The sequence below is a fragment of the Delphinapterus leucas genome, chromosome 15 (genome assembly GCF_059928025.1).
Source record: "Delphinapterus leucas isolate spDelLeu-1000000601 "Yukka" chromosome 15, BTC_Dleu_Yukka2, whole genome shotgun sequence".
In the NCBI taxonomy this organism is placed as follows: domain Eukaryota; kingdom Metazoa; phylum Chordata; class Mammalia; order Artiodactyla; family Monodontidae; genus Delphinapterus; species Delphinapterus leucas.
This window is the reverse complement of record NC_143143.1, coordinates 83064460-83088152: the sequence shown is the minus strand read 5'-3', so window position 1 is coordinate 83088152 and position 23693 is coordinate 83064460. Positions and strand designations below refer to the sequence as shown.

The following is a 23693-nucleotide window of genomic DNA, read 5'->3' as shown; positions in this document are numbered from 1 at the left end:
CCCCCTGCTTGGCCAGTAGGGTGAGTGGGAAAGCCTTCGGCTGGCAGGGCTCCGTCCTGCAGGACCCGGAGGTCCTCTTCGGTCTTCCTCCCGGGATCCCGCAGAAACCAGGGCCCCGCATGTCACACCTTGTCACTTCCAAGCTGGCCCCCACTGGATCTCCAGCCCCTCAGGGGTCCCTGGCAAAGCTGTGGCCACACACACCTTCTCTCCTTCTTCCCTGGCTCTTGGCCACACTTGGCTTTTTCACAAGCTGTTCCCTCTGCCTGGAATGTCTTTCCCTTCGTCAATGCCAGTCTTTTTTCAATCTCTGGCCCTTACTCTGTACATGTAACTATATACTCTTTTTCTTAAAGACAGTGCCCCAAATTGTATAAACTTCAGGCCCCATGAAACCTGGGTCTGTCCCCAGTGGTAGGAAAACATCCCCTGACACCGTCCTTCCTGGTCCCCGAAGAGTTGAGTAGGTCACATCCCCTGTTAGGTCATTCATTCATTCAACAAATATTTACTGAGAAGCTACTGTGTATCAGGCACTTTTCTAGGCACCTCGGATAGAGCAGTGAACAAGGCAAACAAGAATGCCTGCCGTTATGGACTGACAGTCCACCAGGGGTACAGGTAATAGACAGATGAATAAGCAATAATAAGCGATACATAAAGTAAAAGTAGTTTTGAGGCGTGGTAAGAGCTACAGAGAAAAATGAACAGGCAAGAGAGAGGGAGCATGGTGAGTAGGGGGCTATGAGTTTGAATGCAACAAGGTAAGAGGTGAGCCATGTGGATACCTGGAAGATGAGTGGTCCAGGTAAAGGGAAGAGCATGTGCAAAGGCCCTGAGGCAGAGGAACACCTGGGAGGGCTTGGCACTTCACTGTAGTATTTATCAGACTGAAATTAAATAATTACTCCAATGATGACTTACGAATTTTTTGTCTTCCTCACTAGGACTTTGTATCTGGTAGTAGTTCAATAAGTACAATAAGTTCAATAAGTACAATAAGGAGACAGAATGTATTTATTTCTTTGGGAGGAGGGGGTTGGTGCTGGTGGAGTTGTAATGAAGCCCCCACCCCAGGGCACTAGGTCGGCTCACAGGGCGGAGCTCTGCAGGCACCTGCAAGGCAGGGACCCGGGCCTGGCACCGGCGTCTGGGGATGAGGGCACCAGGCAGCCTTTTCCAGGGGCGAGGGGGCAGCAGGCATGGTGAGGACAGAGCAGGAAAAGAAAAACAGGAAGACCCCACGATGACCTCTAAGCTTGGTTTGGTGCATAGGTGATCCCTCTTCAGATGCCCCAGAAAGAACAGTGACACCATTTCAGGGGTCAAGTTCTAGCCAGGCCACTGAGTTTGGGAAATGAACTTTAAAAGCGTGGCCCTGAATAGTTACCTCCTCTGGTGTGACCTCCCGGCAGTGCCGTGTGAGGGCTGAGAAGGAGCCTGCAGGTGAAATCCCGGCACACAGCAGGTGTGCACACACCGGACAACGGCAGGTGCACCAGCAACTCTGCTCAAGGTGATTCGTTCTACCTCTGCCTGAATGCGCAAAAGGCTGGAAACGACTTCCACCTCCATCCCAGGGGACGGGCAGTAGAGCACGCGCACTCACACGTGGAATACTAGGCAGCCGACAACCAGGCGATAGCAAGCTCAGTGTGGGCTCAGCGGGGAATCTTCAAGAGGTATTTAAGGGAAAGGAACAAGCGCCTCACAGAGCGGATGGCGCGTGCTGACTTGGAAACAGACACACAGAAGCGTAAGATACAATGTGTTGAAACTGGAGGCCCTGGATGCCTGGAGGGAAGAGAACCGGGTGGGGGATGGGAGGGACTTTCCCATCCCACAAACCGCCCCCCTCGCCCCACAATTCCCAGTCGATACACTGGTGAATGGAAGCTGTGCAATTACCCTGAATAAAAATGCCACCGCTCTTAGGAGCAGGAACGTGACTACTGGCATCTGAAGGTGGGAGAAACTACCAGGCAGGGGGCAAAGGGGGCGGGGATGCTGGGCACACCCCCTGGGGCTGGACCTGTCTGTTCCCCTTTCTCACTAAGTCAACCACCCGAGGAACAATAGTGCTTCCCCTCCTCTTAGAGGAAGGGCGGGTGGAGACAGCCTGCAGGGCCAGGGCGGCAGGTGGAAACCTCAGTGAGGTGCCAAACGCTATTCTGAGAGGCCGGCAGAAGCAGGGGCGGAAGTCCGTGCTGGCGATGGTCTCTGGCTCCGTCACTGCACAGGCGGAGGTGCTGGGGGAGGGGAGGGGTGCCCCGGGGAGGGGAGGAAGATGTCACGGGGTGCTCCACCCCCCCGGAAGCTGCTAGTCCAAAGCCAAGCCAGTTTCTGTTTTATAGGAATTGGGGGTAGGTTAATGCATTTCATCCCCACCCAGTTCCCTCTACACTCTGCCAGCCTCAACCGCCTTCCCCCGACCACACTCTTGCCCTCCTGGCCTCCCCGCAGTTCCTCAACCTGGCCCAGCGCACCCGACCTCAGGACGTTTGCACAGGCTGTGACCGTCTCTGGAACGCTCTACCGTCTTGCCCCCTTCCATGACTTTTCTCCAGTGACTTTTTTCTTTTTTAATGTATTTATTTATTTAATTTTGGCTGTGTTGGGTCTTCGTTGCAGTGCGCAGGCTTCTCATTGTGGTGGCTTTTCTTGTTGCAGAGCACGGGCTCTAGGCGTGCAGGCTTCAGTAGTTGTGGCACATGGGCTCAGTAGTTGTGGCTTGCAGGCTCTAGAGCTCAGGCTCAGTAGTTGTGGTGCACGGGCTTAGTTGCTCTGCAGCATGTGGGATCTTCCCGGGCCACGCCTCGAACCCATGTCCCTTGCAGTGGCAGGCAGATTCTTAACCACTGCGCCAACAGGAAAGCCCTCCAGTGACTTTTGCTGGACCCACCTCTCACCTGGACTCTCCCGGTTCTTCTCCATTACCTCACCTGCTTGTTTCCTTCACAAATTTGTAAGGCAGTGATTTTTTTTTTTTGCATATGCCCTTGTCAGGGCAGTAGCCACACCCACTTTTTTTTTTTTTTTTTACTGTTGCACCTCCAGTGCCTAGCACAGAGAATAAGCTTGGACATTTGTAGAAGGAACAAAATAAGAATATTTGGGGCACAATGTGTGGTCACTTGGAGGAAAACATTCAGTGGTTCTGAGGCTAGTCAAAGGGAGAGCCAGGATCTCACTGAGGTGGGGGATTTTAGAGCAGAAACTTAGACTGCCCTTCAAGATAAAGGAGGTTGATTTTGTGATGGTCTTGGCTAAGGTTAGGGACCAGCGGGAAGGAGACACAATTTCTTTCCAATGGAATAACCCAGAGGTTGGGAGCCAGGGGCCATGGACTCTGAGCATGAAACCAACATAAGCTGAGAAATAAAGAGAACTTGGATCCTTATAACAGTGCTTGAGCTGCTGGATCCAGCCATTCCTGAAGTCAGAAATTCAGCTGCATAATCCAGTCATGTCCAACTAATCATTCTCCAGAAGGAGGGCGAATCATTCAAGATTCTTTTCTTTGCAAATGACAGAAAACCCAAGTCAGACTGCTGTGGTGGGTAGGATAATGTCCCTCCCTCCAAGACATTTGTGTCCTAATCCCGGGAAATTGTGACTATATGAAGTTTGAATATATTGTTACATGGCAAAAGGGACTTTGCAGGTGTGATTAAGGTTATAGATCTTAAAAGAGGGAGAGTAGGGCTTCCCTGGTGGCACAGTGGTTAAGAATCCGTCTGCCAATGCAGGGGACACAGGTTCGAGCCCTGGTCTGGGAAGATCCCACATGCCGCAGAGCAACTAAGCCCGTGCGCCACAACTACTGAGCCTGTGCGCCTAGAGCCTGCGCTCCGCAACAAGGGAAGCCACCACAATGAGAAGCCCGTGCACCGCAAAGAAGAGTAACCCCCGCTCACCGCAACTAGAGAAGAACGTGCGCCCAGCAACGAAGACCCAATGCAGCCAAAAGTAAAAAATAAAAAGAGGGAGCATATCCTGGGTTATCCAGGTGGGGTCAATCGAATCACATAAGTCATTAAAAGCAGAGAACTTTCTCTAGCAGGAGGCAGAGAGGAGCAGCAGAAGAGGAAGTTGGAGAGATTTGAACACTAGGAGGGACTTGACCCACCGTGGCTGAAGGGAGCCATGGGGAAAACACGAGAAGGAATGTGGGCAGCCTCTAGAAGCAAAGACCTACCCCTGCTGTCAGCTAGCAGGAAATGAGGACCACAGTCTCACAGCCACAAGGAACTGAATTCAGCCAGCAAACTGAATGAGGCTGGAAGAGGATTCTTCCCCAGAGCCCCCAGTAAGGATCACAGCTCTGCAGGCACCTTGACTTCTGCCACCCCAGGCTGAAGGCCAAGCTGGGTCATGCTGTATCTGGAGTTCTGACCCACAAAAGTAGGACATAATCATCTATTATGTGTTGTTTTAAGCCACTAAGTTTGTGACGATTTGATAGAAAACGAATACACTGGTTTAATGAAAAAAGAGAATTGAGAGGCTCTCTCAGCCTGACTTCAGGAATGGCTGGATCCAGCAGTTTAAACACTGTCCTCGGGATTTAATTTCTCTGCTGCCTCCTAAGCTGGTTCATGCTCAGGCTCCATGGGTCACCCTGGCAGCTCCAGGCTCCCATCCCCCAGGTTAAATCCACAGGCAAGGGGGCCTGCCTCTCCCAGCTGTCCCATCATAAGTCTCACTGACTCTCATTGCCTGTAGCTGGACCATGTGCCTACTCCCGAGTCAGTCACTAAGGCCAGTGGCATGCAACATTCTTTTTGGCCAGGTCTGGGTCACATGCCCATCTCAACGGGGTTAGGGGTGGATCTGGAGCCACCTGAGACTCGGGGACAGATGTAGGGAACGGCTAGTTCCCAGGGGGACACTCGGGCACAGTTAGAGGGCAGAGGGCCACAGAAGCCACCACACAAGGGGGCTTGAGATCGCACAGAGAATTTGCCTGTTTTACTTTCTGGAGATGAGCACCATGCAGGGTGGCCTGGGCCGAGGAGCCCCAAGCCGCCCCAGCGAATGTGACTCAGAACCTCTGGACAACTCCCACCCCCAGGGCCCGGTTTCCAAACTCACGGGCTAAACAACAGGGAAGGCTTGCGTTCCTCAGAAGCATGCTCAACTGGGACACGGAGTAAACACACCAATATTTATACCATGGCCCCACGGGGTGGCCACTTGGCTCTGAGGCAAATATGGTCAAAACTGAATCATTTAGCCCTCAGAAGAGACCGAGCCTATCCCCAGAGGAGCCCACAGGAGGCGTCCACCTCCCACACTCCCGTGGGCATCCTTGATCCTTCCCAGAAGACTTGGGTGGGGAGGGAGGTGTACGGCTGCTCACTTCTGCTAATCCCTGCCTCACACCCAGACCAGGCGATCCCTCCTTTCCCCGGGCCTGGACTCTGCTGGCCCTTCCCAGGTCAGGTCCTGGCTGGGTCCAGAGCCCACAGGCAGGGTACCCACGCCCCCATGCATCCTCTCCTGAAGATGCACTCCCCACTGCCTCAGATTGCCTCTCCTCAACTTAGAAGATCATTTAATTTAAATTATTTAGCATTCACATGGCCAGCACGTATTAGAAGCCCCCTTCTATGTGCCCGGCGTTGGGCGCAGAGGCTGCGTACCAGCATGGATGTCTCTGGCCTGCTCCTGCCCCTCCCAGCTTACAGTCCAGGATGGGAGACAGATATTAAATGAGCAAATAAAATGCACTGAGAAGTACAAACCCTGATAAGTTCTCCAGAGGAGGCAGGCAAGCAGAGTGCAGAGTGGGAAGATGGCAAGGAGTCGGCCAAGGATGGGCACTGCGTGAACATCTGCGGGAAGGGCACAGGCAGCAGGAACAGCTCTTGCAAAGGCCCTGTGATCACCAGCTAATTTCCTCCCCAGCTCCTGCTGATTCCATAACCATCTTAGTTAACTGTTTCCTTGTCTATTGCCCACTTCTCCCAGTAAACTGAAAGCCCTGTGAGGGCGGGGATTTGTCTGCTTTGTTCCCTGCTGTCTCCGCAGGGCCTAGAAGAGAGTCTGTGCACGGTAGGCGCTAATACAAGTTAGCAGAGTTCATGGAATGCAGAAACGACAAGGGGGCTGTGAGCTACGAAGGTCAGTGGACAAGCACATCGAAAAATAGGGAGGTCTCATTTAAAAATATTTATGACTATGTCACTGCCTTGCTACAGAGAAATCTGGAGAAACAAACACAAATGTTATCTGGGATTGGAGGGAATATTCCTTTGTACGTTACCGAACTCTGTAGCCATCCAATGTTTTACTCTGAGATTGTATTTCTTTTCACTTTTTGTTTTTTACAATCACAGAAGCAATACGTGAATGTGGCACCACATTCAAACAAAGATACGTATAGAGTAGAAAGTAAAATCCACATTCGCCAGACAGCACCCCTCAACCCGCCCTGAAGTCCATGAATGCCCCTTTCGTCAGAGCCCCTGCCCCCCAGGTTATACCTGATGCCCCCACGTCCACCCTCAGACCATAGAGGTGGAGGCCCAGGGTCAGGCGAGTGGGGGTGCAGGCCTCAGAGAGGTCTGGATCTCCTCCCCAGATTGGTTAAGCCCAGAGCCTCCCCTCCCCTTGTGTCCTAGAGACACAGCCCAGCACAGGGACGACTCCCTACTTGGGCCGGGCCTGGCCCTAGTCGCAGCCTTTGCCCCATGGCTCCAGTCAAGCTGATACCCTGGGTACAAACATCAAGAAGGATTGGGTGCCCATCGCATGCGTCATTCAAAATAGAAGTGATACTCAACGATAAAGAAGTGTGGGGAGGGCCCAGAGTTCTGCCTTTTCCCGCGGTGACATCCATCACTCTTTTGGAATATTCTTTCATTGTCTTTTCTCATTGTTTCAGAGCCACTGCCTTGCTGGTTTCGTAAGACCTGCCTGGTGAGGTGTGCCTGGTATGCAACAGGCCACCCCCGCCCCCCAGCCCCTGCAAGCACGGACTTACTTTCTATCTCTATGGATGTGCCCATTCTAGACATTTCATATGAATGGAGTCATAAAAGATGCGGTCTTTTGTGACTGTCTTCTACCAGTTATCACCCTGTTTTCAAGGTTCACCTGAGCTGTAGCATGTATCAGAATTTCATATGTAGAAAACAAGCTTATGGTTACCAAGGGGGGAAAGTGGGGGAGGAATAAACTGGGAGATTGGGATTGACATATACACCCTACTAGATATAAAATAGGTAATAAGAACTTACTGTATAGCATAGGGAGCTCTACTCAGTACCCTGTAATGACCTATATGGGAATAGAATCTAAAAAAAGAATAGATATATGTATACGTATAACTGATTCACTTTGCTGTACACCTGAAACACAACATTGTAAATCAACCATTCTCCAATAAAAATGAATTAAAAAAAAAGAATTTCATTCCCTTTTCATCGGTTCCCTTTATGACCAAATAATATTCTTTGGATGGGATACCATACTTTGTTTATCCAGGCGGGCAATGTCTGGGTCATATGGTAACTCCACACTGAATCATTTGAAAACTGCCAACCTGTCCTCCGTTCACATTCCCGCCACAGGGTGGGAGTTCCAATCCCTCCCACCCCGCCAACATGGGTTCTTTCCTGGCCTTTCCTTCTAGCCATCCTAGGGGCTGTGAAGTGGCATCTCACTTTTTGGCTTTGATTGCATTTAGCGTTGTCCTTTCAAACCAGTCTAAGTTATAATAAAAGCCCACGCTATACTCATGGAGGGTCTTAGAGCCACATGAAGGAAAGAGATGGGCTCCCGTCTCTCCCGCTCTAACCAGCTGTACTCGAAGGGGATTCACAAAAAAATATTTTTTAAAGTGAACTATCAAAACCCTAAAAAGGAAACAAATTTGAATTCTCTCTCCAGCTACGGAAGGCAGAGTCCTTTTTGACCTCTGAAGAAACAAGAGAGAAAAACAAAGGAAAAACGGACAGGGGGAAACATATAAAAAATTGAAAGGTACTAAAGACAGTGGTTCTTAGGCCAAGCTTCACTTTAGAACCATCCAGACGCTCTTTAAAAAATACCCATGCCCAGGCCCTCCTCCCAGAGACTGGGCTCCAGCTAGTCCCGGTGGGGCCCATGCAGTATCGTTTGGGGAAGCCCTGTGGAGGCAGGTTCTGCGGTGCAGCCAGGACTGGGGTCAGGGTCGGGGGGGTGCTGCAAGGACCCTCCCCCTGTTCACAGCAGACTGTTTGCGTATTGGGTGGGTTATATCCGTCCAGCTGCGGTTGGAGTCAGTAAGCGAAGGGTGCTATCAGCATTGGCAGTGATCCAGCGAGATCCCAAGATCCTCAGAACTGGAGGGGGAAAATGCCGAGTCTCCCCAGGAACTGACCCGTTTTCTCAGGACCGAGCAGGACAGAAGCACTGACTGTAATAAAGGGCTGGCACTCCTCGAGCTCCTCCCTCAAACCTGGCCCTCACTGCTTTTTCCACGGGTGTCCTAGGAGGCACTGATGAGAAAACTGAGGATCAGAGAGGGTGAATGACTCACCCAGGGTCACACAGCTTGTAAGGAAAGGAACTCAAATTCAAACTCAAGCCTGTCTGATTCCAAACCCTTGCACTGGACCCTTGTGCTGACTTTGCTGGAGTGGAGTAGATAGACTTAGCAGTCTATCTAACCTACCATTCATCCATCCATCCATCCCTTCATCCATGTCTCTCCATCTCTCTACCCCTCCACCCAGCCCTCCATCCATCAGTCCTTCCTTCCTTCTCTCTCTCCATCCCTCCTTCTCTTACTCTCTCTCTCTCTGTCCATACTTTCTTCCATTCATTCATTCATTCATCCCTCCCTCCCTCCATCCATCCATCAAGGCTTAACCACATGAATGTCCTCTAGTTAGACATCGAGGTGGATGTCTATGTGTATCTGATGTGGCCCCTGCTTTCTCCCCACCCTTGTCTCTCTCCCATGGCTCCTAGCTGGCAAACTAAAATGCCCACCAGAGCTTGGTGAGAGGCACCATCAGGACTGGTGGGGACTGTGGAAAAGGGGGAAAGCACGTGTTTAATCATTGCTATGCGGGACTGTGGGCCCAGTGTTGCCAGAGAAGCTTCTGTCTGTGGCTGCTCTCTCCTTTCCACAGTGCTCCATGAACATCTCGCCGTGTCATAAATGTACTTCTTCATGGCGGCACCGTACTTCATGTTGCCATTCCCTCCAGAGGAGAAGCCGGCAGCAGGTTGGGGGGCGCTTTGGTGTCAGGCCCTCTGGGGTTTGGGCCCCAGCTCTGCCAGCTCCCTAACTAGTCTGAGCCTCAGTTTCTGCATCTGCAAAATGGGGACAGTGTACGTGCATCTCGCACGGGGCCGCTGGGAGCTGACACAGCTGAGTGGCGGGCGCAGGGCCTGGCAGAAGCTAGGTGCTCAGTAAGTGCAGGATTCTCTGTCCTTCCTTCCCCACGAGGAGGAACACGGCGGTCCCACACCCCCTGTGACCTTGGAGACTCATTAAACCACAGACTCAGGATTATGGCCTTTTTCACAAGCCCTTCCCTCATCCTGGGCCCAAGGGAGCCAAGCAGACTCTTGCGATGCTCACCTCTCCCTGGGTCAGGAGAGCTCGTGTACGCCAATGGGACAGAGCCCAGGTCCACTCCGCACAGGGGTGGGCAGTCCCGGGCGTGCTGAGCACTGGTGGGCAGGGATGGTGGGAGGCCTCGGGTCAGGCAGGAGTGGGGTTGTCGGGAGAACGCAGCCCAGAGGACCCGGTCAGCCCCAAGTAGGAAGAGGGGGGAGCAAGAGGCTGCCCAGCCTCATTCCAATGACGCTCTGAGGCCAGGTCCAGGCTCTTGTCCCAGATGATGGCGACAGAAAGAGAGACCACTGCCCCAAAAGAAAAATCAGAGAGAAGAAGGATGGGGGGCAGGGTAGAGGCAAGAGCTTCGACAAGAAGGTCTGGGAAGGCATCTAGCAGGTGCGGAGCGGGGATGACATCTGAGCTGAGACTTGGTGACTTTTGAACCCAGGCTGAGGGACAGAAAGGACCTGGCACAGGGCACCTGGCAGGAGAGTGGCTCTTGAGAAAGGCATCTGAGAGGTGGCAGGGCCCGTTGAGCCATGGCAAGGAACTGAGATTTTCTTCCAGGCCAGTGGGGAGCCACAGGGGCTTCTATGCCAGGGAACAGCATGCTCTGAGTTACCTTTTTAGAAGATCGAGTGGGTCCCCATAGGCAAGAGGCGGGTGGAGGCAAGGACAGCTGTGGACCCCACCCAGCTCTGGCTCATCAGAGACATGCAGAAGAGCAACATAGGCAAGCCGGCGGGCACCCCACCCTGTTAGTATTCGGGGTACGTGCACACAGATGTAACGTCAACCAAGTGCCAAACTTCATTCTCCAATTTTTCTTGCTCAGTTGTAAATCGTACAGAACTGTGTTAAGAAAAAAGTAAAACTCTCCTGTAGTCCTAGTACCATTAACATCTAGTCTATTTCCTTCCTCCCGTTTTTATACACATGTGTAGATTATTTTAATAAATTTCCTTTATTTTGGAATTTTTCCCCAACAGTTCTAATGTTATAATTTATTTTTTAAAAAACTTTAATTTCTCTAAAAATGTCCCTATCACGGGGCCAAGAAGCCAGCAGGAGGGACCAGGAACTCTTGGGTTGCCTTTAGTGCACCAAGTTCAGCTGTCTGGTGGGCTGGGCTTTGGGGGGTGGGGTTGCCCCGTCCTTGATCTCCAGGCTGCTGGGCACCCCGATGTGTACACAAGGCTTGGGGTGAGCAGACAGGGCTGATAAGCAAGGCCATGCACTTATCAGCCCCAGCAGGAGGCCCAGGAGGTATCTGGAGGGCCAGGTGCCCACCCCACACCATGCCCTATGCAGACACCCAGCCCCAGGGCACGCTGGACAGCTGCCCCTGTTACTCTCGCTGTATCTGGATGGTCCCCAAACCTAGGGGGAGTCTGGTTCAGTGTTTACATCTCTGGGGACAAGCACAAGTGTGACTCAGCAGTCAGGGCAGGGACATGCTGGGGGGGGGGGGCGGGTGACGAAGGAGAGGAGAACGGGGCGGGGATGGGGAGGCCAGAGCCCAGCCCTCTGGGAAGGGCAGCATGTGTCCTCCTGATTCAGGATTCTTGTGTACAAATCCTGGCTCAGCCACACCAGCTCTCCAGCCTTGGGCAAGCAGCTGAATCTCCCCAGCCTTGGTTTTCCCACCTGTGAGCTGGGCACAGTCAACCTCCCACGGGTTGCTGGGAGGGTTCAGAGAAAGAGCAGACGTAAAGCCATAGGAAGTATTTAATGAATGTCAGTTTTCACGAGTTCTGGGACTCTGAGGACAGCCTTAGTTCCAGAGCTGAGGGTAACACAAGGTGGGGGCTGCCTCATTGGACTGGAAACATGGGGTCCTTCATCCACAGGCGGGACTCTGAGAGGCAGCCGGCGGCTTTCACAGGAATTAGGGTGGTTTTCTCACCTCCACCCTCTACTGCTTGCTCAGCTTTCCCACTGGCATGGGGGTTGGGGGCTCCAGGAGCTGGGCGCCCACCCCACAGGGGGCTATCACTGAGCACTTTGCCTAAGTCACCCCCTTTCATCCCAGTGGTGGCCCAGGGAGGGCGGCTGAGGGGATTACCCCATGTGCAGGCGATGTAACCACGACCCAGTTATTGCCCAGAGACAGAGCCAGAGGTGCCCAAACATCTGGCCCTTGGCACTGCACCATGTTGGCCAGATGGGGTCTGCTTGCCTGGAGGCGGCGTGCAAGGCGGAGGGGAGGGGTGGGAGCCCAGGCCAAGATGTTCCACCTCAAGCTCCCGGAGGCCACAGAGCCAACAACACAGGCTTTGGAGTCAGACAGACAAACCCAAGCCTGGACCAGCTACGTTCAACCACGTAGCCCCTCTGAGCCCCAGTCTTCCCCTCTGTAAAATGGGACTATTAGCCCACTCCTTGTTGGGAGGGTTCTGACCAGGAGGAAAAGAGCCAGTACACAGGAAAACATCAAGCGGTTCCCCCCTGGCAGCAGCAGACCCAGCACCCCACTCGAGGACCCTAAATGTGAAAGCACCTCGGGCTGCAAGTCCTGCGCAAGGGTGAGATGCCCCATGATGACTGTTCACCAGACCTGAACACACCATGAGGGAGAAGCTTCAGCTGCCATCTCAGAACTGCCCCTGGGGAGCCAGGTGACCCCAGGCAAATTCTGTGAGCACTCTGAGCCCCGATTTCTCCATGTGGGAAATGGCCATAATGATGACAGACCCAGCTCACCTCGCTGGTGTGAAGGTCGAAAGAGAGACTGAGTCAATAACAGTCTCCACAAAGCCCCTGTGAATGAGACATTAGTATCCTGCACTCACAGCTAACTGCTGCGAGAGTCTGAGACAGAAACTGCATGATGGACATTCCCACCTTCCTCCTTAGTAACCAAAGGCTTTCTATACTCCAGCTATATGCTCAGCTAAACCCCTGCATTACCCACCCCCCACCCTCAACAGTTAGGTGTGGCCATGTGCCTAAGTTCTGGCCAGTGAAATGGAAGAGGAATGTGCAATTTCTGAGAAGTCTCCTTGGAAATTCCCAGCTTGAGGTATTCCTTCACTTTCCTCCTGCTTCCTTCTGCTGCCTGGAACTCAGAGGCGATGGCTGGAGTTCTGGCAGCCATCTTGTTCTACGAGATGGTCTTGAGAAAGTAAACCATGCACTAAAATAGTGCCATGGGAAGTTAGAAGGAACCTGATTCTGATGACTGGAGCTCTCATTTAAACACTGGACCTTCTGCTTCAGACTTCTTTTACATGAGAAAAAAAAAACTTGTAACTTGCTAAAAACCAGTTATTTTGATTTTTTTAATTGTATGTCACTCAGCCTAATTTTTTAAGTAATGTACCCCCTTTGAGATTGTATATATCCAGAGTCTTGATTGCAAGGAACAGAAAAAAAAAAATTAAATAGGCTTAAGTGAAAAAGGAAATTTATTAGCTCTTGTAATGGAAAAGTCCAGTGTCTAACTCAGGCATAGCTGGATCAAGGGGCCCCAAAGATGTCACTAAGACCCTATCTTCACTCCTCAGCTCTACTTTCCCTAGTTCTGGCTTCCTTCTCAGACAGTCCCTCCATGAGCACAAACAGTCCCACCTCTCAACCCCACCCCCACACACACCCTACCCCTCACCCCAGCAGCTCCAGGCTTATCTGCTCCCAGATTGGCTTCCCCAGCAGAAAGACAGCTTCCTTCCTCCAGGAGTGCCAGCAGAAATCCAGGAGGACTGACTCACTGACCCAGACTGGGTCATATGCCTATCCCTGAACCAATCACGGGGGCCACTCTCACTACACTGTCTGCTGGGGACGCAGCGGAGAAGGGACAGAGCCCCGGCCTCAGAGGACGGTCATGGCCCCATTCCCAGCGAGGCTCAGGGAGGTGGAGGCCTGGCCGAGCTCACCCTGCTGGCCTGGGGGGGACCAGGGCCGTGGGTCAGGCCCACGGCCTTCAGCTCCACGGCAGAGCACCTCCCACCGCCACTCCTCCGGGGCCTGGGCAGTGGTGGCTCCACTCCCGTGTCTCAGTTTCCCTATCTGTGCAAGGGGGCCACTCTGAGCGTTCACCTCGTGGGTAACCAACCATCCGTGAAAAGCGCTTGCACAGCACCTGAACCGAGTCTGCACCGCGGACATTGTCAGCAGTGTTCACCATCATCATTTATAATCGTCACCACATCCCCCGCGGGCACAGACCATGGCCCTGCCGCCCTCAGCTCGCCCCTGCTCTGCACTCAGTGCCCTGACTCTGCAAGCTCTGTCCCTCCTGGGTTTGCCACCGTCCAGAGCCCTCAATCCCGGGCTCCAGGAGGATGTTTCTGAGTCCTCGAGGTCTGTCCCAGAGGCTGCCACTGGCCGATAGCGACAGGAAACGGGCTGGCCACAAGTGGCCCTCCCGATAACCCTGGCAGCACCTGCCACTCTCCCCATGGCCCCACAGCCCTTATCAGCTATGGCAATGTCTCCTCTGAGCTGGGAGCCCCGTGTTGACCTCCCTGACCCCTTGCCAGTGTTTGCAAACTAAGACCCAGCTGGAGGGAGACGGGCAGGTGGCAGGGGCAGGCAGGGAGGGGCATCAGCGGTTCCAGGTAAGAAAAGGGGACCCTGCCTGGCAGGATCCCACCTGACTTGACCCCGGGAACCCTGACCCTTCCCTGGGCAGAGGCTGGAGGCCTGGACTACAGAAAGGGGGAATTTGCAAATCTCAGAATCAAAGGGATTGGAAAAGGCCCGAGGAGATCCCACAGGGACGCTAGGACAGAGAAGGTGGCTCCCAGTCACCCCCAGCCACCTCCCGAATCGGGGTGACCCATCTCACTTCACAGCCAAGGGCTGACCATGTGGAGTTGTCACTGGACTCTGGGGTCAGACCCAGCTGCCCAGCTCCGTGCAGGTGCTGTGCTCCCCATGCATCTCCTCCGCCCCATTCCCTGCAGCAACTCTGACCTCTGCCCGCCCCCCTTTCCCTGGCCCCAGCCTCAGATCTGCCCAGCACACTCCAGCCGGGATGGATGGTCCCAAAACTCCTGCTGGTGTCCTCCACCAGAACCAAGTTCTGAGTGCTGGCAGGCCTCAGTTTCCCTGCTGTGCCTGGCACAGCACTGGGTGTGGGGGACACAAGGCAGACAGCCCCTGCCCCCCTGGCATCAGTGTTCTAAAGGGGGTGGGACAGAGACAGGTGAGGACACAGATGAAGGGAGACACAGTTCAGCTGCCTGGACCGAGACTGGGGTCGGAGGAGGCCGCTGGAACAAAGACACTTCCGTGTTGAGAGCTGAAGGAGGCCGGCAGGTAAAAGCCGGAGGATTCAACAGCAGGTGCAAAGGTCCTGTGGTGGGTGAGCTGTGCCCAGTGTGGGCAGGGGCCTCACAGACCAGTGACAGCTTTGGCTTTTTCCTCAAGGATGATGGGGAGCCACAGAGGGGAGCTGGAGGAGCCGTGACCCTCTAGCTGCATGTTCAACAGGACCCTCTACCTGCATGTGGCGTGTGGACTGAAGAAGGATGGGGCAGAAGCAGTGAAGGGGCCACTGCAAGGGTCCAGGAGAGAGGGGGTGGTCCTGGACTGGGGCTGGAAGCAGGGGAGGGGGCAAGGAGGGGAGGAGGGGGGCAGATGTGAGACAAGCTTAGCAGGAGTCGGCTGTGAGGGTGAGGGAGGGGTTCAGAGTGACCGGAGGGTGAGGGAGGGGTTCACAGTGACCGGAGGGAGCCTGGCTCACCCGCTGTGCGCAGTAGGTGAACTGCTGTGCGTGGTAGGTGAACGTGGGAGGCGGGACAGATGCACATGTTGCGTTGTGAGGCCGAGCTCCGCTCTGCAGGATTGGGGCGGTGGTCGCGGGGAGGACAAGCCTGGTGTCTGGAGAGCGACCATCCCAAAGGAGGCCAAGCCGCAACCTCCGAGCTCTGCCCACACTGGCCTCCCCACCAGGAGCGCCCACTCCACTCCCCCAGATCACCAGGAGCCCCCCCGATGGCCCCTCGCCCCTGTGCAGTCCTCCCCTCCCCCATGGCATCGACCACACTGTGCTGAGCTGGCCAGGCCGTGTCTGTGCATTGCTACCCCCGCTCCCCAGACTGCGTTCACAGCACATCCGTCCACCGGGTCTCTGCTGCTGCCCCATCCCCATCACCTCCGAAGCTCACCTCCCACTGACTTTCCCCTCACTGTGCCTCTCCAGCCACACTGGCCTCCTTGTCCCAGGGCCTTTGCACCTGCTGTTCCTCCTGCCTAGAACCCGCTCATTCTCCGTCACCCCCGGTGATACGTCCTGACCAGTATATGAAATTGCCCCGTCTGCATTTACTGCATCTCCCCCACTAGTTTGCATGCTTGCTGTGCGCCCCCAGTACATTATAAACCCAGTGGGCAGGGCTGTGTTTTATGACTATCCCCAGTGCTTTGCATGTGACCTGGCACACGCCATTTCTTAGAATGAATGAATGAGGGAGAAAGTGAGGCAATGAGTGAATGAACCTCCTCTCCAGCCTTCACACCCCCTCCAGGAGGCCCCCGTGATTCCCTCAGTGCTGAGTCGGGGCTCCAGCTGGATGGTGGGAGAGGCTGGGACCATCCTGGGATGCAGCCCCTCTCCCGCACACCCAGACGTCCCTTCCTGACTTGCGCCACGCCCGGCTGCCAGCAACCTGAGGGCAGGGGGCCTGGACACCTGCTCCTATGCCTTCTCAGCAGCTCCTGCCCAGGTTCTGCCAGCAGTGCCCTGCCTTCTCCAAGGAGCCGCCCCCTGCTCCACCAGGCTCTGGTGGAGCCGCCCAGCCTCTGCCCCCAGGGCCCTGCTCTGAGCACATCAGAGACTGAGCCCGGTGGCTATGGGGCTCAGAGGTGCCCACTTCGAGGGAAAAACTACAAACCCACTTTTTCTTTAAAGAAAACAAGTTTTATTTTTATAATCAGAACATTCTAATAAAAATATTATTAGAATCTGAGCTACTTTGCTTTCTGGGCCTTGACTCTGCCCTGGCGTGCAGGGAAGCGCCTGCCCGTGTGCAGCAGCCCCGAGGCCTCCCACTTCCCTGAGGTAGGTCTGCAGGAGCGGCCCGCACGCCCCAACCCCCTCGGGCCTGTCCCCTCATCTCACTCTCCCCTCCCCCTCCAGGAGCCCCATCGCAGGCTGTGGGAACTGTCACCTCCCCCGTCCCCGAGCCCCCAAGGCAAGCAGATGTGTCTCAGCTCAATCCCGCAGCTGCTTGGCTGGTTCATACACAGCAGGCGACACGGCGGGGGGCACTCTGAGCCTCCACCCTGCCAGCCAGGACGCTGCGGTCCAGCCCCTCGGCCCGATACCCCGTCATGGCCGCAGGGAGGGGGACAAGCTTAAGACAACTTACTGTCTGGAGACGCCCACCCTCTGAGGGGCTCGGGCACCCGGACCAGCAGACACCTTATCACAGAAATACTATCACTGGCTCCTCGGGTGTAGAGCCATCGACAAAAGCGAGTCCTTCAAAGTCAAAAACAGGTTTTGGATTCTTGGTGGTGAGAGTCTCTGCTGAAAAAATAGACTGAAATTCTGAATCATCTTAGTAGCAAAACGATGATAAGAAAAAAAAGTCGCAGTGCTTCGACGTAAAGGACCACGGCCAGCTGCCCCGTCGCTGGTCACTGGTGGCCCTGCCGCACCTGGGTGTCTGGGGGCCGGGGGGAGGGGGAGCGCCCCGGGGCCAGCATTTAGAAAATGGGAATTCAGGGGGCCGGTGATCCCCCCGTGCACAGTTCACAGCTGTGCAGACGGAGCAACAACAGTCCACACACGTCGCGATCCTGGGCTTCCCTGGAGCAAGGCCTCTCTGAGCGGGACAAAGTCTCTGCTCACCCCAGAGGGCCGCAGGGGTCTGTGGAGGGTCTAGAAGGCCCCACAGGATGCTGGGGGGACCGCCCATGGGCTCCAGGGGTGCGGGAGGATGGGGACAGTGTGTGCGCGACATTCAGGCTGATCTTCAAATGGCTCTCGGTCACTCTTTTCTCTCAAAGTCCTCCCTCAAGGCGCGACGGTCCTGGATGTAAAGAGAAGTGGTCTCTGGGCCGCCCGGGGTGCAGGCGGGGTCCCGCAGGGTCTCCCGAGGCACAGGTGCGGTGTGCACCCGCCCAGCGCGGGGTGATGGCACCGCGGTGCAGGGGCGGAAACGGCCCTCACTGCATCCTGTCGGGCTGCAGCTGAGGCTGGTACTGCACGAAGGCAGTGCCCGCGGGGGCCGCGGCCGAGAGGGCCTGGGGCACGGCAGCCGGGTAGCCATAGCTCACAAAGCTGGCGGCTGTGGCGGGCGAGGCGGCATACGGGTACTGGTCGTAGGTGGCCGGCGGGTACTGGGCGTAGGCCGGGCTGGCCGGCGTGTACTCAATGTAGGGCGAGGACAGTGACGGGACTGGGGCCGCCGGGATCACCACGCTGGGCTGGACGATGGCTTGTGGGTAGATGTAGTGGGGGGTCAGCCTGTGGGGCCAAGCAGAGAGGGTCAGGGTCAGGGTCGGGCGACAGAGCGGGGAAACACAGCTGGCTCGGGTGGAGTGGAGGCGCCGGAAGAGCCGGGTGATGCCGTGTCCCCCCTCCGGCAACTCTACTTCCTCATCTGTAAAATGGGTGCAATTACAACAACAATGGTGCTCCTACCACAGGGCCTTTGCACTGGCCATGCCCACAACCTGCACAGCACTTCCCCCAGCGACCCACAGGGCTCCCACCTCCCTTTTTCAAGTCTGCACTCAAATGTCTCCTCCGTGAACCCCTCCAGGCAGCCTCCCCCATCCCACCCTACACCCCAAACACCACACATCCCTCCTCACAGGAGCAACACAACAGGGTGGGGAGTTTAAAAATGATGAACAATTTCAGCATCAAATCCAGCACAAGCCCTTCTGAGCACAGGTCCCTGTGTGATCACCCAGGTCACATGTCCATGAAGCCAGTCCTGTCCCCCCACTTCCCTGGGTTCATCTTCCCAGCATGTGCCACCCCCTGCAGTGACACCCTGCACAATTTACTTGTTTACCACATCTGTCTGCCCTGCCTACAACGTCAGCCACCCATGAACTGACAACACAGACCCTGGCCCAGGCAGGGGCTCACTTGCTGAGTGAACGAAGACAACGATGTAGTACAAGCGTAACCGCAAAACCGCAATGACGGTGCTGCGAAAAAAAGATGATGGCCAGAGCCTCAGGGACAAGGCTCAGCAGGCCGGCGGCCATGCCTCACACGCAGTAACTGGCTGAAACGTCCCCCAGGTTGGCCTTCAGGCAACTGCCTCATTTTACAACAGAAAAACTGGTCTTGGAGGTGCCTCACCCAAGGCCCCCCGGGCATCAGCCTGGGAGCTGAGAACTGCACCCTGCACTCGTCCCTCCCTGCAGGATGCCCACCGCGGGTTCCGTGCGTGCAGCCCTCCACTGTAGGAGCGACCCAACACGCCGCAGGCGGAGAAACTGAGGCTCGGGAAGGCAGTACCAGCAGGTGCCCGCTCTGCAGCCAGCGCCGGGCCCCACGGCAGCAGTGGACACACGGCAGCCTCGGCGGGGCAGACGCCGTGGCCTCCAGCATCAGCCCCTCCTCCTCCTCTCGGGCCCGCACAAGTCACACGGGATGGGGCTGACGTGGTTACACACCTGGGGGCCGCCCCAGTGTCCCTCCACGCCTGTGAGACAGGCCCCGGACCCCTGGCCTGCCCCCCTTCCATTCCGAAGAGAAGCTGCTTTGAAAGAAAAAGGGAACCGTCCCCTCCCGGCGCTCCCGCAGGCCTGCCAGGGGCAGAAACTGGGGCAGCTCTGGGAGAGCAAGTGGACAGAAAGCCGGGCCCTGGAAGGTGGGCTCCCTGCCCCCGCCAGGCCCCTCGGCATCCAGCAGCCCTCCCTCCCGAATAAGCACAGGGGCTCAGTGGGTCCCGGCGGCACCCCTGGGAACAGCGAAAAAGCAGAGAAACCCGAGTGTCGTCCACAGGGATGGAGCAGCGTCCAGTGTCCCCAGACCGCCCCACGTGGCAGCAGGACGAGGTCCACGCTCAGCCCCAAGCCGCTCCCCTCCACGCTGCCGGGAGAGAAAGCCAAGCCGCAGAACAGAGATACTGTTTATGCAAAACTGTGATATTTATACTGAATGGTGATAATGTTCATGCTAAAAAAAATCAAATGTGTATTTATATCCGTGCTAAGGATGGGTGAGGTGGAATTGTATGAAAATGCCATTTTTATGGGTCCAAGAGCTGACTGAGGGCAACTTTATGTGGGGCGATGTTCTGAACACAAAGAAAAGGCCTGGAAGGAGGCTGTGTAAGGGTTGCATGTGGGTCCGAGCATCTCTAAAAGGCAAAATGGATTCACAGGCACAAAGGGGAATGAGAAGCACTACTCACAAGAGCCAAAAAGGAAAGGCAAGCATCCATCCAGCATCCATCCAGCACCCATCCAGCATCCATCCAGCACCCACCCAGCACCCACCCAGCACCCACCCAGCACCCACCCAGCACCCACCCAGCACCCATCCAGCACCCACCCAGCACCCATCCAGCACCCATCCAGCATCCATCCAGCACCCATCCACTGATGAATGGACTTCCAGGCTGCCGCGTACCCACGCCAAGGAGGAGTATTCCACCATAAAAAAGAATAACGCACTGACACACGCCACTGTGTGGATGGACCTTGAGAACACGATGCTGAGCGAAAGAGGCCAGACACAGAAGGCCACAGGCTGAATGACTCCCTTCACGTGACATCTCCAGAAAAGCAAACCCAGGAAGAAAGTGGTTACACTGCAGGGGCTTCGGAAAGCAGGGTGGGGAGTGAGTGCTACGGGCCTCCTTCCGGGCGACGACAAAGTTCTGAATCAGACGGTGGTGATGACCGCACGACTCTGTGAATATATTTCATACCCTAGACCAGCAGATTTGAGAGTACGCGTGCCTTACCACAACAAACGCACAAATACAAGGGGCAAATCCTGAGCGAGGGGTGAACGACCCAGCGAGGAAAGAGCTGGGGTGGCGACGGGCACCACAGCCCCATGGATCCAGCAGCAAACCCCTGGGGGTGAGAGCCTGGGCACACCTGGCCTGTCCCGGAGGGGCCCCGGCTCCCCCCGGCCAGGGAGTTCCTACACCGGGTCCCCGCCTCCCCGTCGTTTGCCCTCCTGGGTGGCAGCACTCCTATGGTCGCCAAGGCCACACACTGCTGCTTGTCAGGAAGCCAGGCAGCTTTGGCCAGGAACCCTGCACCCAGGCCATGGCACCCACTCTCCCTCTCCGCCCTATTAGGAGTTTCTGCTGCCCACCCCCTCCTGCCTCCCTGGTGGGAACAAGAGCCCTGAACAGAGCAGGGCCTGGGTTTGAATCCCGCCTTGGCCTCCCAAGCTGCAACCAGCCTTCTCACGTGTCTGCGCGTGTACTCTGGGCAAGGATGCAGCAGTGAGCAGATGACCCAGCCCCTGGCCTCTCAGCGCTTGGATTCCAGAGGCACACAAACACACCAACCCGTGAGCCAGAGCTGGGAGTGGTCGGGAGAGGCTTCTCGGAGGAGGGAGCAGCTGCTCAGAGCCTGAGCTCCTGGCCCATCTCCCCCACTGGACCTCACGTGAGCAGGTGGTGCCTCACCCAGGGCCGGGCCACGGGAGGGGCTGGACACGCAGTGCTGACAAACAGCCGGTGGGCACAGACCCCTCCAAGAAAGGAAAGGGGCCCCGGCTGCCCGGATGTCTCTCTGAAAAGGAGCCAGTGGAGACACGATGGAGCATGTCTTGGTGCGGTGCCCACTGTGCTGTCCTGGGCATCATCAATGCCCCTACCACGTGAGCCCCACGCAGCTCCCGGAACCCTAGAACATTCCTTAGTGGGAAGCTACAGAAGCTTTGAGCCCAGAACTTCTCCCAACACAGGCAGGCGCACCACTGCTTCAGACAGCATTTGCTAAAAATGTGAATCCCCGCAGACTGCCAAGTCAGATGGGGTCCGGGAATCTGCATCTGACAGGCCCCCGGAGATTCAGATACACACTGACACTGCAGAACCACTACCTGGACCAGGCACACACTGTCCCCACGGCAGAAGTACCCGGGGCTCTGAAATGACAGGTTTCTGGCCACACCTGCCTCAAGGCTGCTGGCCAAGGCAGCTGTCACATTTACCAGGTTTCTGACACTCAGTGTCGTCAGGACTAAGCTCTGCTCTGGCCACCACAGAGCTGCCCTGCTGGGGGAAGCTCAGACACGGTGTGGGCAAATAAGCTTCAGGGTGAGAGGAAGGGGGACTCCCTTGCTTCCTGGCCTGCGGGGACACTGCGTGTCTGTATTTGTTCACCTGTTTCCCTCAAGCACCCTGTCCCCACTCCCCACTCTGTTTGTGAAAAGCCCAAGATGACTTATGAAGCATTTCACAGCCATAGAATAGGTGCTGCTGTTACCCTATTTCCCAGAGAGGGAAACCAAGGCTCAGAGAGGCCAAGGCACTAGCAGTCACATGGCCAGGGAGACAACGGCTGGTGTGGGTTCTGCCACTGGGTTAAGCACTGCTGAGTCAAGGGGGGAGGAAGCTGCGAAGCTCCCCCCCCACCCCCAGGAAGGGGACCGGGGCCCTCAGCTCTGCGCTAAAGTTACAGAGCTTCTGTGAGTCTCAGTTTTCCCATCTGTAAAACGGGTCTGGCAGAGGCTGACGTCAGGGCTTGAGAACCGAGACCCTCCACCAGAATAGCATTTCTCAGCCTCAGCAGCTCTGCCCCCAGGGGACACTCAGCTGCGTCTGGGACATTCCTGGTGTCACACTGGGGGTTGGGGGGTGCCAGTGGCAGCCAGCGGGTGGAGGCCAGGGACACTACCAACAGCGCACAGGATGCCCCCCACCCCACCCCACCCCCGCCGACCACGAAGAATCCTCCAGCATCACGGTAAGGTCGAGACCCTGCTGTAAACTGCAAAGAAAAAGGCAAATACCATTGTCACAACCACTGACACCCATGCAGAGGGCTGGGAAGAGGCCAGGCAGGGACCAAGGGACTGAGCTGGTGCACACACACCGCCCCCCCACGGGAACCCACTGGACTCCGATGAAAAGGAAACCCCAGGCAAACCACCGGCTGGCCCCATCTGAGCACAGCCCCTGCGCCCCCTTCCCAGACCCCCACACCACAACGGGGGAGGTCTCACGCGCCTGGCACCAGGGAACAGGGTGCGCGTCCAGCGGGTCCCTCGGCGCCCCACCTACTCCCCATAAAGGTCAGGGTGCTGCCGGCCTCCGTGTGCTTGCTCTGCAGGCCTCTGAAAAGGGCACAGGCCTGGCACGCTCTGTCCTCGGGGACTCCCCTGCCCACGTCCACCCCACCCCACCCCCGGTCCCCCAATTCCCCCCGTTCCCCCCAATCCCCCAGCAGCAAGCCTGCATGCCACCCAGACCTGGCAGGCCTGCTGCGCAGCCCCCTACCCTGCGGCCGGGGGTCGTCTTAAAAACAGTCCGGGAGACCATGCCACTCAGGCACGTCCCCACAGGGGCCTCCCCTTTGCCCAGAGCCAAACCCTGACTGCTCCCCACCTCCCAGGGCCTCCCTCAGCCTACCTCCCCAGCTTACCTCCAGCCCACCGTCCCCACTCCGGCCACCCAGAGCTCCTTTCCGTCCCCCAGACTGCACATGCTTCTCCGAGCACAGGGCCTTTGCACCTGCTGCTCCCGCTGCTGGCAGGCTCCTTCCCACAGCTCAAACCTCACCTCCTCGGAGGCCTTCCCCGACCATGCCCCCCCGCCGGCCTTACTTCCTTCCTACAACCCCACACCACCCTGTCATCCATCTTCTGTGCCGCTGTCTTCCCCACGAGAATGCAAGCCCCACGAGGGCAGGAACCTGGCCTGGACGGCTGGGTCCCAAGCGCCTAGCCAACCCCTGCCAAATGCCAAGGGCCCTGCGGGCACCCGGTGGCAAAGGGGCCCCTCCGGGGCTGCTGCCGCTTCCTAGGCCGGGAGTCACAGCCCTGGGGAGGCAGAGGAAGTAGCCCGGCCGGCACAGCCGGGGACCCTGGGGAAGCAGAACCCGCAGCCTCAGTTCAAGTCTGGCTCTTCACCTGCCAGCCTCGGCCTCGACCCAGGGGCCGGGACTGCCCCCTCTCCACACCCCGGAGACCCCCTCCTCGAGCCTGAGGGAAGGCAAGATCAGCCCCCTCCCAGCCCAGCCCCAT

The 23693-nt window shown here is 56.4% G+C and overlaps 1 protein-coding gene across 2 annotated transcripts in view; it reads right to left on the bottom strand.

Moving 5' to 3' along the window:
- The window catches only part of RBM38 (RNA binding motif protein 38), a 43793-nt gene that overhangs the window by 11799 nt on the left and 8301 nt on the right, over positions 1-23693 (bottom strand). The window contains exon 4 of one of the 2 annotated variants that reach the window (XM_022597397.3): positions 16406-17981. The exons of the other annotated variant lie outside the window; for it this stretch is intronic. Within the exon in view, the coding sequence (XP_022453105.1) occupies positions 17681-17981 (301 nt within the window). The 3' untranslated portion in view covers positions 16406-17680. Of the gene's footprint in view, positions 1-16405; positions 17982-23693 lie in introns of those variants that run through there. 2 annotated transcript variants of the gene reach the window in all.